Consider the following 16,334-nt stretch of genomic DNA (forward strand, 5'->3'; position numbering starts at 1 on the left):
TGTGCTTTACGTGTTTTGGTAAACTAACTGTTGGATTAAAACTGGGGGGTAGTTTATGGTGTTCTAAGCCAGCAGGCCATTTTTTGTGTTTGAGATCTCTCATCACCTGGGAGAAGTGAAGGTTAAGTGAAAGTTGTACTTGGGCACATGCAGTGCTCCAAGTTTGATTAGCATTGGCTTGAAAGGCTGCATGCATTAAATGGTAATTTATTTATGTTATTTTTTGGTGAATGGTTGCAATTAATTTATTAGTGTATTTTAGCGTTATGTTATTAATTATACCCTCTTTAGTAAGAAAACTAATGTCTTGTATATTTATGATTTCTTGGGGTTTTTTTGAGATTTATTTATGATTTAAATTTTTATGGCTGAATTAAGCCTGTTTTACATATGGTTTAGGGCATTCTTTTTTGGGGGGGGCGATTGGAGGCTGGGCTATGGGTTGAAAAACAGTTGGCTAGGTCCAGCATAGCATATTTTTAATTGAGCGCCAGCAGAGCAGTTAGGAAATGCTGCTTTGATAAATTATTGCTTGGGGTTAAATGTGATATGGGTATTGAACAAGGAGGCATTAAGGAGAACTGGAGCTTTGGTTGGGGACCTCCACCATGGGGTGATATTAGACAAGCAAGGTAGCGGATACATTTGTGGTGGCTTTTTTTGAATTAGCAGGGTGCATTTTTGCTTAATGCAAAAAGCGGACGTAGGTTTTTTTGTTTGGGTGTTTAACTATTTCCCTTTTTGTTTTTGGGATTGGTAAACTTCCCAGTGGGGTTGGTTTATTTGCTGGAGTGAATTTTTATTTGCATACTTGAACGCACACTGTTCAGGTATGACTATGGTGTGGGTATTTTGCAAAAATTATTCTAGCACGGTGCCCCCATGGGTTCGGTTAGTTTTTTGGGGTTGATCAGGGCTGCGCCCTGCAGACTTTTTTAGATTGTTTGGTGATATGTGGCTATGGTATATTTAATTTCGTGAGCATGCTCTTTTTTATTTAGACAGAGGAACCACAAAATACCTGGATCATGGGACGTGTTGGCCTCCCATTCTGTGGACCACCACTTGACAGCATAAGAGCTGTTTTTAAACCACCATAGTATTTTGCTGTACCTGGAGGACTGGTGTATTTGGTGAGCTGTACACTATTGTGCTAAAGTATTATTGGGCAGGGGAACTGCTGGAGCGATTGTTTTTTTATGGAAGTGGTGCCGGAGGTTTTGGTTGCTTCCTTGGGCTCCGGGTGGTTGTAGAATTTCGAGCTGCAGGCGGGGTTGCAGCAGTCGTTACGTTGTGACCCGGGGTGGGTAGCGTACCTGCAGGCAGAATATAGCAGCACTCGGGTTATTGGAAGAAACTATAATAATTTTTTTTTGTTTTATACTTGGTTTTTTTTATTTTGGTATATGGGAGGAAACTAAGTAATTACTTTGTTTTACAGTAACATTGATAGGGTTTTTTTAGCCAGTTTACAATTTATTGCTGATGACTGAGAGGCTAGTTTTGCACTTCTTTGATTGCAGCTGGGCACTCCCAGTATTCTAGTGAGTCTGAGGCCTTGGCAGTGGGTGCGATTTGGGGTGCGGGAGCATGGGAATGCTTTGTATTAGTTAAACAACAGCAAACGACTAGTAGTCTCGTTGTGATGGCATTCTATCCTTTCATTGCTAGATGAGGGTGGTGGCGTTGCTCTGGAGCAGGATGATGACTCCAGAGCGGCTTGAGGCTGCTACAGCTGTGCCCATGGAAAAATGGAGTTTGTCTCCCATTAGATAGATTTGACTTTGATACTTACTATGAGTTATATATGTCCCATGCTATTAGCACCCTTTCCCATTTGTCCCCCTGCGGATGCTAAATTATTATTTGTTTTTTTGTTTGGAGTTTCTTCTAACTACTTTTTGGCTGTTTTACTGCTGGCTCATGGGGCTTACTTTGACTAAAGGCTTGCTGCATGGGGCTTCCTCCAGCACAGGGCTGATTGTTGGCCCAGTTGACTGAGCAATTCAGGTACAGGTTTTAGTTTTTGAGGGCTGAATTAGCAGCTATTTGTAGGCTGCACTTTAAGATACTGTTGGCTCATTTTACTAGTTTATTAGATTGTGGGTGATAGGGAATGTGATAGGTTTATAGCACGTGATGTTTTGCGGCCCACTCATAGATAAGATGGTTGTGAAAATGTGAACCATTGTTACTTTGTAGCTTTATGGGAGGTGAATAGATGGCTAACAGGTTTTTTAGTGCTGCACAGATGTTCTGTGCAGTGGTCTTGGCAGAGGCCTGGGTAAATATTATTTTAGTGACTGCTTTTACTGCTATAAACACATATTGTTGTTTTTTTTGGGCATGTGGGGAAGTGGGTTTAAAAGGTTACATTGTTAAATTTGCTATATTTTTTTTTATTGGGTAATGACAAAGGGGTAGTTGAGGGAGGGGTTAGTCGGGTTTTGGCTTCCTGGCAGGTGATGCAGGAGTTGACTAATTTTTGTGCTTTTTTTTTAGTTAGGTGAATGCCCCAGGTGGCTGCTAGGAGAGCAGTGCCATTGCTTGCTGCATGGGGCTTCCTCCAGCACAGGGCTGATTGTTGGCCCAGCTGACTGAGCGATTCAGGTGCAGGTTTAATTTCTGAGGGCTGAATTAGCAGCTATTTGTAGGTTGCACTTTAAGATACTGTTGGCTCATTTTACTAGTTTATTAGATTGTGGGTGATAGGGAATGTGATAGGTTTATAGCCTACATCCATGCTGCCGATGCAGACATTCTGCGTTTAGTTGCTGTACCTCCTTCACGGCTGGCAGGGCGAGTGGGGTTATGGAACACTGGGCTACTGCCATCATTATGCCTTCCTGCTTGCTCTCCTGGGCTGTGGCACATCTAAACTGCCAGGTTTCCTGATTAAAGATAAACTGCTGCCCCTGCAACACATTTAGACTTAGCAAATTTGGCCCTCTCCGGAGCATTACTGCAGCTGCTGTTACTACAGAACTATTTGGCAAGGTGAACGTGGGTTGGACTAGATGTCCTGATCATTTGGTGCCTCCCACTCCTACTACCTGGTAGGGGGTTCCCTGTGCTTTTTTTATTCTGCACAGTTTAAAATGTATAGCTGGGTACAAGTGTTTAGTAGCATGTTAATTGACTTTTACTTAATTGAATTTGTTTAGGTATTTGAATTAAGGGGTTAATATTAGCTTTAGATACCGGTCTCCAGCTTCCTACTGCCCCCATTGCGGCCCCTTTCTTTGGTGGTTGGGCTGGCCAACTTCCTAGGCTACATGATTAGGCAGGGTAAAGCCTGGCAGCCCTGCATGTGCCTGGGAAAATGCTGACAATTTTGCCCTCAGGGCAGAGAATCTCTTCGGTGACACTGTTGGTGGCACAGAAGGCTTTGCTTTTGGGCTTTTCCTTTTGGTACAGTGTTTAGCACACAACCCTTGCAAGACATTGGTGGGCAGTTTATTGATTTGCATTTTATTGAAACAGGCAGCTAACAAGTCTTTCTACATTTTTGCTTGTGGAGTTTTGGGCTGGCTTTCTCCGGCTTTTCTTAACAATTTGGGGGGGTCAAGGGGTTTATTTTTCATGGAGGCCACTGCTATGGCCTTGGCAGTTTTCATCAGCTTGGTAAGCCTTGGCTTCTGCAATGTCAGCTTGTCCGCGCTGGGTATCCCCCCTAAGCCTCTTGATTCTCGCCTGCCACGACTTGGATCTTAATGGAAATAGGGAGGAAGGGGGTGTTATTCGAGGGAGTACACTGTGGGAAGTACCATGCTGGATTGGGTATAATGCAGGTGCTTTTATTCAGCTCTTTTCTATTATTTACAGAAACCCCCTTTGGAAGAGGAAGTAGTCCAACAGCCCAATCTTGGGGATCCCCCAGGTCTCCTGGCTGGTCCCAGTCTACTAATACAATAGGTAAGTACCTCCGCTAATTATCTCATTAGTGGCTTGTTACAGCCGCTGCCTGTGTTTTTCTCCAGCAGAGCCGGAGTGCAGGCTCCACGGCTTTCCCGCAGTCGGGGCTTGCCCTCTCGGTCCTCAGTGTCTTTCTCCCCATAACCTCTTCTATCAAAGCAAACAGCGGAGTCCACCCCTCTGCCCTCTCTGCACCATTTTTTCCTTCCAAACTCACCATCCTCAATCCTGTTCATGACACCAATTTTGTCACAGGCCAGTTGGGCACTGTGAGTATATTAATTTAGCCACTTGGCTGTTTGGTTCGGGATCGAGGAGGCAAAATTGGGAGTAAAACAATGGCAAATTTATTACAGTTTACACACACACAACAGTTAACAGAAAGATAAATGTAATAAGCAGATAATGCACTATTAAAAAGCTAATAGTAAATAATAATAGATAATAACAACAGATAAATAGATTAATTTGTTGCACGCCAGCTAGGCACTGTGAGAATATTAGCTCTTGGGTGGTTTAAAACAACAAATAGACAGACATGGGTTGGCAACTTATTGACAGTCCCTCAATGCCAGGTGCACACTAGGTGATTTTAGTGAAATCAGGCATTCCCGACTGACGCTGTCCAAAGGATTACCAGGGAAAGTCTTTTGATCAGGATTCGATTTTCACTCACACCAGGAGTCTGGAGTCCGGGCTTGGAACAGCAATTTCCATCTTGTTCCCTCCTTCCTGTTGGTTACTTGATGCACGGACTTTTTATACCTAGTCTTATGCTAATTTGCTGGCCTTAGGGCTATTTATAATCTTGTTTTATAGCTATTACTGTATGGGATTAAAAGGTGTTAAAATTATTATAAAAGGTTATTACCCAGACTTGGGTTTATTTAATAAGCAAATTGCAACACAGAATTTTCAGGTGTGAAATTAACATTACCCCACCTAAATCCAACCTAAAAAGCACATATTTATTGCTTATTAATTTCTTTAATTTTAACTGTCACAAGCAGGGAAGCTCGCCAGCAGCCAGAGCTTGGCTCCAACCAGACAAGCTCTGATTTTGGGTGGTATGTGCTGCTGACACATGCACTGTCCCAGTTTTTTTAGGCATGGGGTTTTTTTGACCCTGAGATCTCCCAGAGTCAACCCCACCCCCTCCGTGCTGCAAAATAGCAGCACAGGGAAAACCTGTATGTGTGATGTGTGAGGTATGTGGCACCGCAGATGGTCTGCAGCACCACATACCACACATCCATACTCATTGGATATGCCCCCCTGTTCTAAACAGTTGTCCTGGGCTTGCGTCATTGAAAAGCAGCAGTGCGTTCAACCACTCACAAGGCTGTGATTGAAAAGGTAATGTGTGTATACACAAATCCTACAAGACAAATTTGTTCTTCCAGGACAAAATAAAGGCACAGCTGGTCTCAGGAGAAATGCAACACCTATTTGTAGGCTACGCCTTTTCTTCTGTTTTATTTAGTAAAGAATTACTTGATTGTATGAGATGCCTTCAGTTGACTGTGGTGGAAAGCATGGGATGTCTGCAACTTGTCTGTGCCTGACTCAAGTATGGTCAGTAATATAAATGAGCAAAAAAGTGCAAATTTAAGTACCTAAAAGTAGGCGTTTAATTTTTCCTTTGGTACGTTAGTAAACAGCATGACAAGCCACAACTGTCACCAAAGCAAGCAGGAGCTGGCACGCATTCAATGGGTACATCTATATGTGCTATTAACACAGAACAATAAACTCAAGCACATACTGTTCCAGAGTTTACTCATCCTGGATGCATTGTTTGCACGGGCACCCAGGACCACATCATGTTGAGCCAGGTTGGAGCAGCTCCAGGTGGCAGGAAGCCCAGCAGTTCAGCCTGCCAGCCTGGGAATGCTCCGAGAAGGCTCAGTGTGCTGCAGAGGGGCTGGCTGGGATACAAGGGTGCTCCAGTGCAGGGCTAGCTGTCAGGGAGCCCCTGCACTGAAGCACCTTCATGCCCCAGCCAGCCCCATCAGTGTCTACATGTACGTTGTTGTGCACTAGAGAATTCCGCCATAGGATAGTACTTATATTTACCAGTACTAACCTACAGCGAACTGAAATAGTTTCCTGAGGCCTAATGGCTGAGGACAGCCATTACACATAAACCAATTTAAGTGATCAGAAACTGGTTTAAACCTGTAACAGAACAGAGGTTCAGTATACATAAACCAGTTTGAAAATGGCTGAAACCAGTTTGAGATAAACCTGGTTGAATGTAATATCAGACTTTACTGATTTGACTCAAACCGGTTTATGCAATGTTTGTCCCAACTCCTTGCTGGTTTAAGATAAGCCAAACTCCCCCAGCATCCCAGCATGCTTTCTGAGCTGTGTGAGGCTCTCTGCTCCACAGCAGGGCAGGCCCTTCTCCTCTGCTCCCTTGCTGGAGCTCCAGCAGAGACTGCAGGTACAGCAGTTTACTAAATATGGATTTAGACATGTCTTTACACATAACTTTTGGAAAGCAACTAAACATGTTGGACATTTCTGACAGAGGTGTACCAGTCAGTCAGGCAGCTGGGGAAGCTGCGATTCACAGAGACAGCAGCGACTTTGGGCTGCTGCAGTGTGTGGGGCTGCAACAGAAGCTATTTTTTTGCCTCCCTTCCCCACAAATTGGCACCTGAGGCTGTTGCCCCAGTCACTCTGCCCTCATTATGCTTCTGAATTTTAGGTCACAATGAATACACTAAAGAAGAATCTTGCTGAGACTACAACAGCAGTTCTGTAAAGTAACCAGTAATCTACCCATTTCTTCTGCAGTATACTATGGACCTGGATCAGATGAAAGCACTGAACCTGGAGCTTACACGATGTGAACTAGATGAAGTGGAGGGAGTTTTCTTTACAGAAACAATATGTGCCAACTGGAATAAAATTTGGAACTTCAGAGCTAGACCTGATGATCTGCTCATTGCAACATATGCAAAAGCAGGTGTGTGTAGAGGGAGTAGTATAAATGGTTTGAGGTACAGCTTATTGTTTGAACTGATGCATGTTTTCCCTTGCTTCTATTAAGGTTTGTGATTGAGAGTCACATATTTCCAAAATGGACCTTTCATCAGATTACATTTTAAAGCTCCATCTGAAGATAGAGTTTAGTGGCTTTGGCTTCCTTGGTGGAAATAAACAAAATAATAACTAACTACTACCAAAATCTGAATGGTCAATGTCCAATATAATTTCTGTAACAGTTATTTTGATTCAGGTTATGTTTGTGTGTGTTCAATAATATACCAAGAACTTTCACATCGATTCAGCTGAATCCGAATCTGAAGATTTGATGCTGACTCAGAGAATCACCTATTTGGACACAGATACAGCTTTAAATTTTTTTTCAACATACTTTGAGGTACCAGCATCGCTCGTGAATGCTGCAATGCTGGGGCAGATCAAGCATCCCACAGGAGTGGGGGGGGGAGGGGCGGGCCCTCCAGGTGGTGAACCTGGAAGTCCTCTGAGAAGCATGCGGGAGGCCCCCCACAACTCCCCTGGCTCAGCGATTGGCCACAGGGGGACCCCGGGTGCCCCATGAGACCCAGGAGGCAGGGCCCTCCCCCACACTCTGTGGTGGACCCAGAAGTGGACTGGAAGTTCTTCTGATCCACTTCCAGGTCTGCTGCCAAGCATGCTGGGGAGCCCCCCATGCTTCTGTGGAACGCTCCATGTGCCCCAGCATCGCAGCATTCATGATCTGCCTGCTACCTTGAGGTATACAGAAAAAACATTTAAAGCTGTGTCTATGTCCAAATCGTCAAATCTTTCCAAATCTCTCTGAATCGATTTGGAGGGTTCCAAATTGATTCGGAGCGATTTAAAGGGTCCTCCGATTTGATTTGGATTCGGAGATTCAGCCACTCAATCTGGCCGAACCTCCACCGAATCAAATCAGGAACCAAAACTTCACACAGCCCTACTGATTGCCCCATTCTCCAGCATGAACTGGGCTCCATGGCCACATTACACCTCTCCATAATGCATTAAGGTCTCTCCTCTAGTTGAAGTCTCATAGTACATCTTAGGAGATGTAGTTAAGTCAAAAGCATGGCTCACAGAGGGAATGTGGGCATCAGTTTTTTATTCCCCCATTCCTGTATTTTAGCAGGTTGGGCAGTCAATTTAATATCAAGCAACCCTCCAAACAAGGCTATTCCAATGAAAGATATCGAAACTTTCTGACATTTCCAAACTGGAAGTTTTCAGAACTCTTCATTCCATGAGCATTTGGGTATTTCAACTTTTTCCCCAGTTGAGGATGAAAACAAATGTCAAAATATTTCCTAGAAGATGGAACTTCTAACTTTTTTGCTTCACTGTCTATAACATAATACCATTAATCATGGCCAATTGAATGCATTTTTTTTTCATTTAATAGGAGGAAACACTATTCTGAATGGTATCCCTGGGGCTTTTTCTCGGTGGGCACCAAGTCTTCTCTTCTCACCATGGCATCACATCCTGATTTACGTTCTAAAACTTAAATCCATCCTCATCTGGCTGTACTGAGCTTGTAATCTCCTTTCCTGCTCTAAAGTAGTATCCATCTTTCCAGTACTTTAATAAGCACTCCATTTCAATGTTAGAAAAAAAATGTATTCTGCACTGGGGACAAGTATAAAGCTCTAATACTTTCAGGTACAACATGGATACAGGAAATTGTGGATATGATTCAGCAAGATGGAGACCTTGAGAAGTGCAAACGTGACACCACTTATAAGCGACAACCTTTCATTGAGTGGTCACTGCCTGAATATTTCGGCCCTATTCCCTCTGGTAAGTTGGGTAAGTTAGGGCCATACCTACTGGTGTTTGCTCAAAAGTTCAGAAAATCCTACATATGATAGTAACAAAGTAGTGGAGTTTAGCTACAAACAGTTTTAGATTTTATACATGGTGTTATATCAAAATTTTGTTTACCAAATAACTGATAAAGGGATCCATGAAAGACACATTAATTACTGATTACACCATTTTAAAGGAAATTTCTGTTCTATTTGTCTTGCTATACAGAAAGATCTCTACAAAGTTCATTATGATAACTCGGGTATGAGAGTTGGGCTCTGCGTATCCCTGAAAGTTGGGTGCTGATCTGGTTGGTTTTACATGTTTTATCTTGAGTTTAACCTTTAGATCAGTTATACTCAGCCCTCATTGGCTTAGGAGCTATGTATTCAGTCAGTACTGACCAAAGAGTTGCAACAACATACACAGTCTTGGAGGTGTATTCTGGGAAACACTCAAGTTCAAAACAGAAATATAACTACAATGCATTAGGTAACATTTGCATAGTCCAAATACTTTAAACGTGGAAACGCTCTATAATGTTTACCAAATGTGTGTGTACACACACATGCACACACTAGTTTTAAGCAATTGCAAGTGAATGACAGGTGGTAAGTTAATTACAGTTGTAGACCTAGTAAAGAACAGCTGAAATAGATAAACCTAATTATGTAAAAGAATGGGTAGTAAGCTGAAGGGAGCTTCTCAGTCAGGAGGTACAATGTAGGTCCCTGAAGAACCCTGCCAACCAGCTGAACCTATTGGATGGACAGCAGGCTGGCTGAGCACATGCATTATCCATGGACCATTTCCTATCAGGCTAATCAAAGCCCCTTTCCTCCAGTGAGGCCTCCCACTGCACGAGAGTCCTCAGCCCAGACTTCTTTAGCAAGGTTGTCGATCGGCTGCTGGTGCCCCCTCTGAGTCAGGAGGCACCAGTTACCCATGCTGGAAAAAGATATGAATCACTGTTCATCCTTTCTCCATGAAAATACAGGTAAAGATAGTAGCAAGGACACTAAGAGCAAATACAAGCTTTTATTATATAGTGTTTTATATATTACAGTATTTTTTACAATGTGTTTTCAACATTGAGTTTAGCAAGGAGATAGAATTGCACAGGTACAAATTGATGCCTACTGGTGTTTACTCAAAAAATCAGAAAATCCTACATATGATAGTAACAAAGTAGTGGAACTTAGCTACATGCTCACTTGTGAATTACTGCAAAATGTTTCACAGGACTAGAATTAGCAGAAGTGATGCCTTCTCCACGAACACTGAAAACTCATCTCCCTGCACAACTGGTGCCTCCATCATTCTGGGATCAAAACTGTAAGGTAACGTAAGAAAGCCAAAGCTCAAATCTGAATTCTCTAAAATAAGGAACTGAAATAAAATAGGATTGAGGCTGGTTTTCTTAGACTCCTTTCAGAATCTAGAGTTCCCTCTTCCTCTTTTCTTTGTAATAGGAACATAGGAAGGGGTCCAATTCCCTTCATTTGTAGCCAATGATTTGACCAAAAAAAGTCCTAAAAGTCATCCATTCCAGCCCCTCTGGCATACTACAATCATAAAGCACCTCAAAAGCCATCCTCCAGCATGCCACAGATTAAATGCAGGGAAAACAAGACCACCAATGCCCTTACACTGTAAAGGGAGAGAAGCAGCAAGGAGTATCTGATCTGAGCATATGTTAATCTCTGCCTCATGCAAAAGAGGGCATGTCTACATATGCAAATGCTGCTGGATGGGTTTACTCCACAATAATTTACTGTGGAATAAACCCACTTTGGGCAGGCATCTGCATGAGCAGGTATTTGGGAGCAGATTTGCTCCCACCCTGCTCTGACCCCCTAAAGCAGCCAGAGGAAGCTCCATGCTCCTCCTGGGTGCTAGCCCAGGGACCGGCAGGGAGCACAGGGCCAGGCAACAGGTGTCTCCTGGCTGTCTCTGCTAGCTGCCCCACTGGCAGATCATGGCAGAGGGCTGGAACCTGACCCTCCCACAAAGCTCTTTCCAAGCCCCATGCCTCGATCACCTGATTGGAGCACAGGGCTAGAAAAGAGTTGTGAGGCTGAGACCTGCCCCAGACTGGGACAGTTCCTAGTCAGCCATGGGCTGCATGGGGAAGTCTCCACATGCAGCCTGGAGATGGCTGGTAACTGTCCCATTTCAGGCAGTTCCCAGCCAGCTCTGGGCTGCAGGTGGAGACTTCCTCACACAACCTGGGGCTGACCAGGGACTGTCCTGGTCTGGGGCAACTCCCAGCCAGCTCCTGGCTGGGTCAGGAACATTCCCATGCAGAAAACTCCTGGCCCTAGCTCCATGATTGCTCCCTGTTGCTGGGGCAAGGAGATTGGCCCAGCCCAGGATCCAGTGTGGAGCCCACCACAGCAGCAGGCAGCTCCCAGGGGAAGAGACCAATCTCTTATCCCCTGCTATTTGGCTGACCAGAAGCAAATTTGCTCCCAGTTAGCCGTCTACATGGGCAGTTAATTTGCTACCTGTATTTGCACTTGCAGGTAGTAAATTAACTGCCAAATAGAGCAAATTACTGCTTAGTAAGGATCTTCACATGTAGACAGTGATGCTTACTAAGCAGTAACTGCGCAGTAAGGGTCTTATGTAGACACTCCCAGAGGATAGCAAAAACCTTAGAGGCCTTGCCAATATGACCTGGGGGAAAGACATTCCTTCTCAACCCCACATCATGGGGCCACTTTAATGCCGAACAGAAGAGCAAGATTCTACAGCTACATCCCTGAAAGGTTTCTATAGATTAACAAGAGCATGAGCACATCACTATCAAAGTTCTTACCTTTAGCTGTGGTCACTGTCTTAGGTTACAGAGAAAAGTGGGGGGAAAAAACAGAAGCCAAAACTTTAAGAAATGGCAGCTTCTGAACAAAAACTTTGGATGGCTTCAGTGACCAGGCTCTAAGAGAAAACATGTAAGCATACTCAGAACCTCTGCAATTGATGCATAATATAATTGTATTTCTCTTGCTGTCTCTCTTGTGTCCACCCTAATTCCAGGTAATCTATGTGGCAAGGAATGCCAAAGACAACCTGGTGTCTTATTACCATTTCCACAGAATGAATAAAATGATGCCTGAACCAGGAACATGGGAAGAGTTTGTAGAGAAATTTATGGATGGCAAAGGTAAAAAGAACATGTTATTTAGCATTCTGTTCCTGTCTTAAAATGTGTGCTGTTAACTTATTTTAAGTCCTCATACAGTGCGCGGACTCAGATCCCTGCCCCAAACATTCAGTAGCAACTTGCCTCCATCTCACTAACCTCCTTGCCTCCATTTCAATAATCAAAAAATACATCTTTTCTGCACATTTCTGTCATGAATAAGGAATGCTGTTATTAAAGAAGATGGCTCTGCATTCCTCTGTGCAAAGAAGAATGTTCTGGTGGATATGGTGCCAGTCTGGGATTTTGAAGGCCTAGGGTCAAGCCCCCGTGCAGGCTTCCTATGCAGCCCTGGACCAAGTAATTTAGGATCAAACTGAGAGAAGCATTCAGGTACTTCTTAGGTACAACTGGGGGGCCTAAATTCAAAAGTGCAACCCACACAAACCCTTTGCCAGAACCACTGGAGTTTCAAGTCCTTACATTATTGCCAGTAGAGTCCCTTAGATTCCTGAAGTTCTGCTACAGTACTTTCACCATGTTAGGGGACCTGATTATTTGACTGCTGAAGGCTTTTGGGATTCATGAACTATTTAATCCCACAGCTAACTCCCTGAGGGACCTGATCCAGAAAGTACATGAGAGCACTGATAATACTGAGTTCAGCGCAAAGCACAGCAGCCACAGTCACTTTTGTTTTAAAACATAGTTGGAGGAGCCCACATTTATATAATACAATATAATAAAATAATATATTATGTATTTCTCCCAAGAAGTGGGAGACATGGACTCAGCCTAAGGAAAACCACATCTTCCACTTCCCATGGAATTTCCCTAGCCACCAAGGTAGAGGCTGGGCAAGGCTAGTATGAAGGCATGCTCCACCTTTTTTGTTGAAACTGTGCAGAAAGGAATGCAAGATTCATAGAGTCAAAGAAAACTTAAGCAAAAAGAACCATGACTATAGTCCCAGCATTCTACAGGAAAGGGAAGTCATGGGTTTCAGTCTTTGCTCCCAACATGGCTTATGCATTTTATCAAATGACTCTTTAGTACAAAATATATAAACAAACCCTGCAGCAGGGTCAAAACTTAGGACAGCACGGTTAGACCCTCATGATTGTATGACAGAGTTAGGCTATCTCCTAGTTACTCTCTCTTTGGCCCTATGAATCTTGCCTTTCTTTTTGTGGAGTAGCAGAATTTCAACAAGACAGTAGAGAGTGCTCATATTCAAGTCTAAATGCGGCCCTGGTGAAGACACTCTCATGGGAGGCTGGAAATGTGGGTTTGAACATTCTTAAGCCAAGGAAGGTATTGAACCCAAAATCATCACTTCTTGGGACAGTGTTCTGTTGAGTTACTACATGCAGCCATCAAACCTCTGAATCATGTTGTATGCATAAGACGTCTAGTCAGGTGCCTGATGAACCTGCTTGTGGCTGACAAGTGCCATCTGAGGGTAACAGCTTGTTACAATTTCACAGATCCATGTGTTGTCCAAGTTGGAATCCAAGTTTACAGCACTGCTTCCTTCTTTCTTGCTTTGCTTTTCTGTTGAGTAAGCTATTACATAAAAGGTGGGGAGCTCCAGCATCTGTTCCCACATTGTTAGAAGGAAAGAGCAAGCCCATTTTCAAAATTTATATGCCTAAGTACAGTAGGAAGTTTCAAACTATGAGTCCCAGTCTCGCACCGACACCTCTCTGCAGCTTAAAGTCCTGGGAAAGATGACATTTCAAACACACCCCACTCTGCATTATTTACTACTGCTTACGTATTCCCCTGCTCAACAGGCTGGCTGTTTTTAATTCCATTTCTCTCCCCAGGCTCTGTATGGAACATAGGTTCTTAACTGAGGTCTGTGAATTCCATTGGACATCTAAAAGCTCAGTGTAGCCATGTTCAGCATTCCCATGCCTTTGTCCCTTTGTGGATGTAGGTCTTAGGGCCCCCTCTAGATGTTCAGATAAAGACATGGTAGGATCTGATGCATGATCCACACAGTCCCACCTCTTGCCATGCCACATGTGCGTGGCAGGAGGTGTGATTGTGGGATCCAGCATCAGATCCAATCACATCCTATTGCAAATCACACGATCCCTGGCCCCCCCTGTACCAGCTCTTACTGCTGCAAGCCCCACAGCTGGCAGTGGGTGATGCACCCTTATAGCTGGGAGCCCCTCAGTTGTGGGATTCCCAGCCACAGGGAACCAGCTGGCCACACAATCAATAAATGGTGTGATAAGAACAAGTCACAAAGTTATTGCATATTTTTGTGGCTTATTGCTTTTTTATCACACCATTAATTGACTGAATGTGTGGCTGAGTTGCAACATAATTACCTGGTTAATCACATCTTAAGTGTAATGTGTAGATGAGGCCTTAGTCTCTCTATGATTCTGTTCCCATCCTACGAAATACCCTTTCATCACATGGGTATAGCAAAGAGAAATATGGTGGAAAGTGAAAAGTGCTCAAATGCACTGGTTATATGAGAAATATATGTGCATGAGATATCTAGATTGATCAGGACCTTCTAGCTGATAACTTCCTTCCTTCTCTTTCAGTGCTTTGGGGTTCCTGGTATGACCATGTAAAAGGATGGTGGGAGGCAAAAGATAAACACCATATTCTCTACCTGTTCTACGAAGACATGAAGGAGGTGAGTGGCTGTTTCATGTTTGTACTGCTCCATTATTGTCAGCCAAGATCCCAAAAGGCCTTAGCTTCTCCCAGCCACTTTCTGTTAAGGCCAGATCTGATCTTCCCTATCCTAGTGAGAGTTACAAATACGCATTTTAAACTTCCTCCCAGCTTTTCCTTATAGCTGATTTTATTTTCTCTTCCTGATTCTGTTTCTTATTCTACCTCACTCTCTCAACAGAATCCAAAGCACGAAATTCAAAAGGTTGTGCATTTCCTAGAGAAGGACCTCAAAAAGGAAGTCCTGGAGAAGATTGTCAAACACACGGCATTTGAGAACATGAAGAACAATCCCATGGCAAACTACACCAAAGAATTTGAGGGAATAATGAATCATTCAATCTCCCCATTCATGAGAAAAGGTTTTACTCCATATTATTTAGTATTCTACTTTCTAGTCTCTAGGTTTACTTTGCATTAACCCTTCACTTGAATAGTTCATGTCTTCTGAGCTACTAGCAATAGTTTCCAGGGCCTGGGCTGAAGGGAAGAATTCTTCTTAATTGTGAATTAATTTTTTTCTGGCTTTGCTGTGCTATAGGGACCATTGGGGATTGGAAAAACCATTTCACTGTGGCACAGAATGAGAAATTTGACCAAGATTATAAGAAGAAGATGGCTGGAACCTCTCTGAATTTCCGCTCAGAGCTCTGAGAAGGGGCCATAAGGATTAGTCTCAAATCTACTAGCAATTTTCCTTATATGAAGCTCACAAAATACCTGTGCACCTGAAATTAATATTCCCATATTTGCCACCTCAGTGATTTCACAGGGGTGGGCATCCTCTTACTCTGTGTGAACTTTCAGGCAAATATCTAATTTGAGGTAGAATCATGTAGCAAAATCCTTTCAAGAATTAGCAGAAGTCCCTTCTGATTTTACCCCCAATACAAAGAGGGGGTTGATATGATCTCCCTGATAGATCATCTCCCCACTCTGGGTAATTCCAGAGATAACCTTTAGTGTTCATAAAAATACTTATAAGGAGCCAGGGGGCAGAGGCCATGAGATGAGACAGAAGGCACTATAGAAATGCAAAAAGCTGTTGTCATCACATGCAGTCAGTGTGCTGTGTAAACCTTAAACAAACTTCACTATCCTTGCCCACATACACAGTGTGGTAAGTGGATAGTGTCGGCCCGATTTTTAGATAGCAAAACAGAGATGAATCTGAAAATGTACAGCAAGCGTAAGGTCTGAATTTTTACATTTGGCTTCCTAAGGTTAGGCACCTGAACCTTTGCTGAACAATCTAACTAAAATTGACCTCTTCAGAGGTACTGAGCGCCCACTCAGTATTATCAACTAAACATGATTTAAGTGCTAAATTGTGACATTCTGCAACAGACCAATGCTGCAGATGCAGAGCCATGCTACCTCAGCAATGCATGGGGAAACACAATGTCTCCTAGAGCTCCTCAGTTGTAGAGAAGAGCCAGCCCTGGATGCCCGCTTAAAGGTGGCATAAGTATGACAGCTGCCACACCTGTCCTGACCCCCGTTGCTGTCCCCGAAACACAGTAGTTGTTCCACCTCTGTCCTTACATGTCCAGAAAGGTCTGAGGCAGGGGTGGGCAATTATTTCAGCTGGAAGGCCACTTAACAAGTTTTGGTGAGCTGTCACGGGGTGCACACACAAAATCCTTTAGAAGATATCATTTTAACAAATTATAAATAAATACAAATCTTATACTAAAAATCAAACATCTACTATAACGTATCTTAATTTGATTTCAAAAAATAA

General features: G+C 43.3%; 1 protein-coding gene across 2 annotated transcripts in view; it reads left to right on the forward strand.

The window, feature by feature from the left end:
* LOC109306270 (sulfotransferase 1C1-like) overlaps positions 1-16,108 on the forward strand; it is a 17,657-nt gene extending 1,549 nt beyond the window's left edge. For both annotated transcript variants that reach the window (XM_019529594.1, XM_019529593.1), the window contains 7 exons: positions 6,721-6,892; positions 8,593-8,730; positions 9,982-10,079; positions 11,779-11,905; positions 14,455-14,549; positions 14,772-14,952; positions 15,132-16,108. In XM_019529594.1, the coding sequence (XP_019385139.1) occupies positions 6,727-6,892; positions 8,593-8,730; positions 9,982-10,079; positions 11,779-11,905; positions 14,455-14,549; positions 14,772-14,952; positions 15,132-15,244 (918 nt within the window). In that variant the 5' untranslated portion in view covers positions 6,721-6,726 and the 3' untranslated portion in view covers positions 15,245-16,108. The remainder of the gene's footprint in view (positions 1-6,720; positions 6,893-8,592; positions 8,731-9,981; positions 10,080-11,778; positions 11,906-14,454; positions 14,550-14,771; positions 14,953-15,131) is intronic.
* Positions 16,109-16,334: the final 226 nt, after the last annotated feature.

Source organism: Crocodylus porosus, unplaced genomic scaffold (assembly GCF_001723895.1).
Source record: "Crocodylus porosus isolate Cpor-Errol unplaced genomic scaffold, CroPor_comp1, whole genome shotgun sequence".
Taxonomy (NCBI): Eukaryota; Metazoa; Chordata; order Crocodylia; family Crocodylidae; genus Crocodylus; species Crocodylus porosus.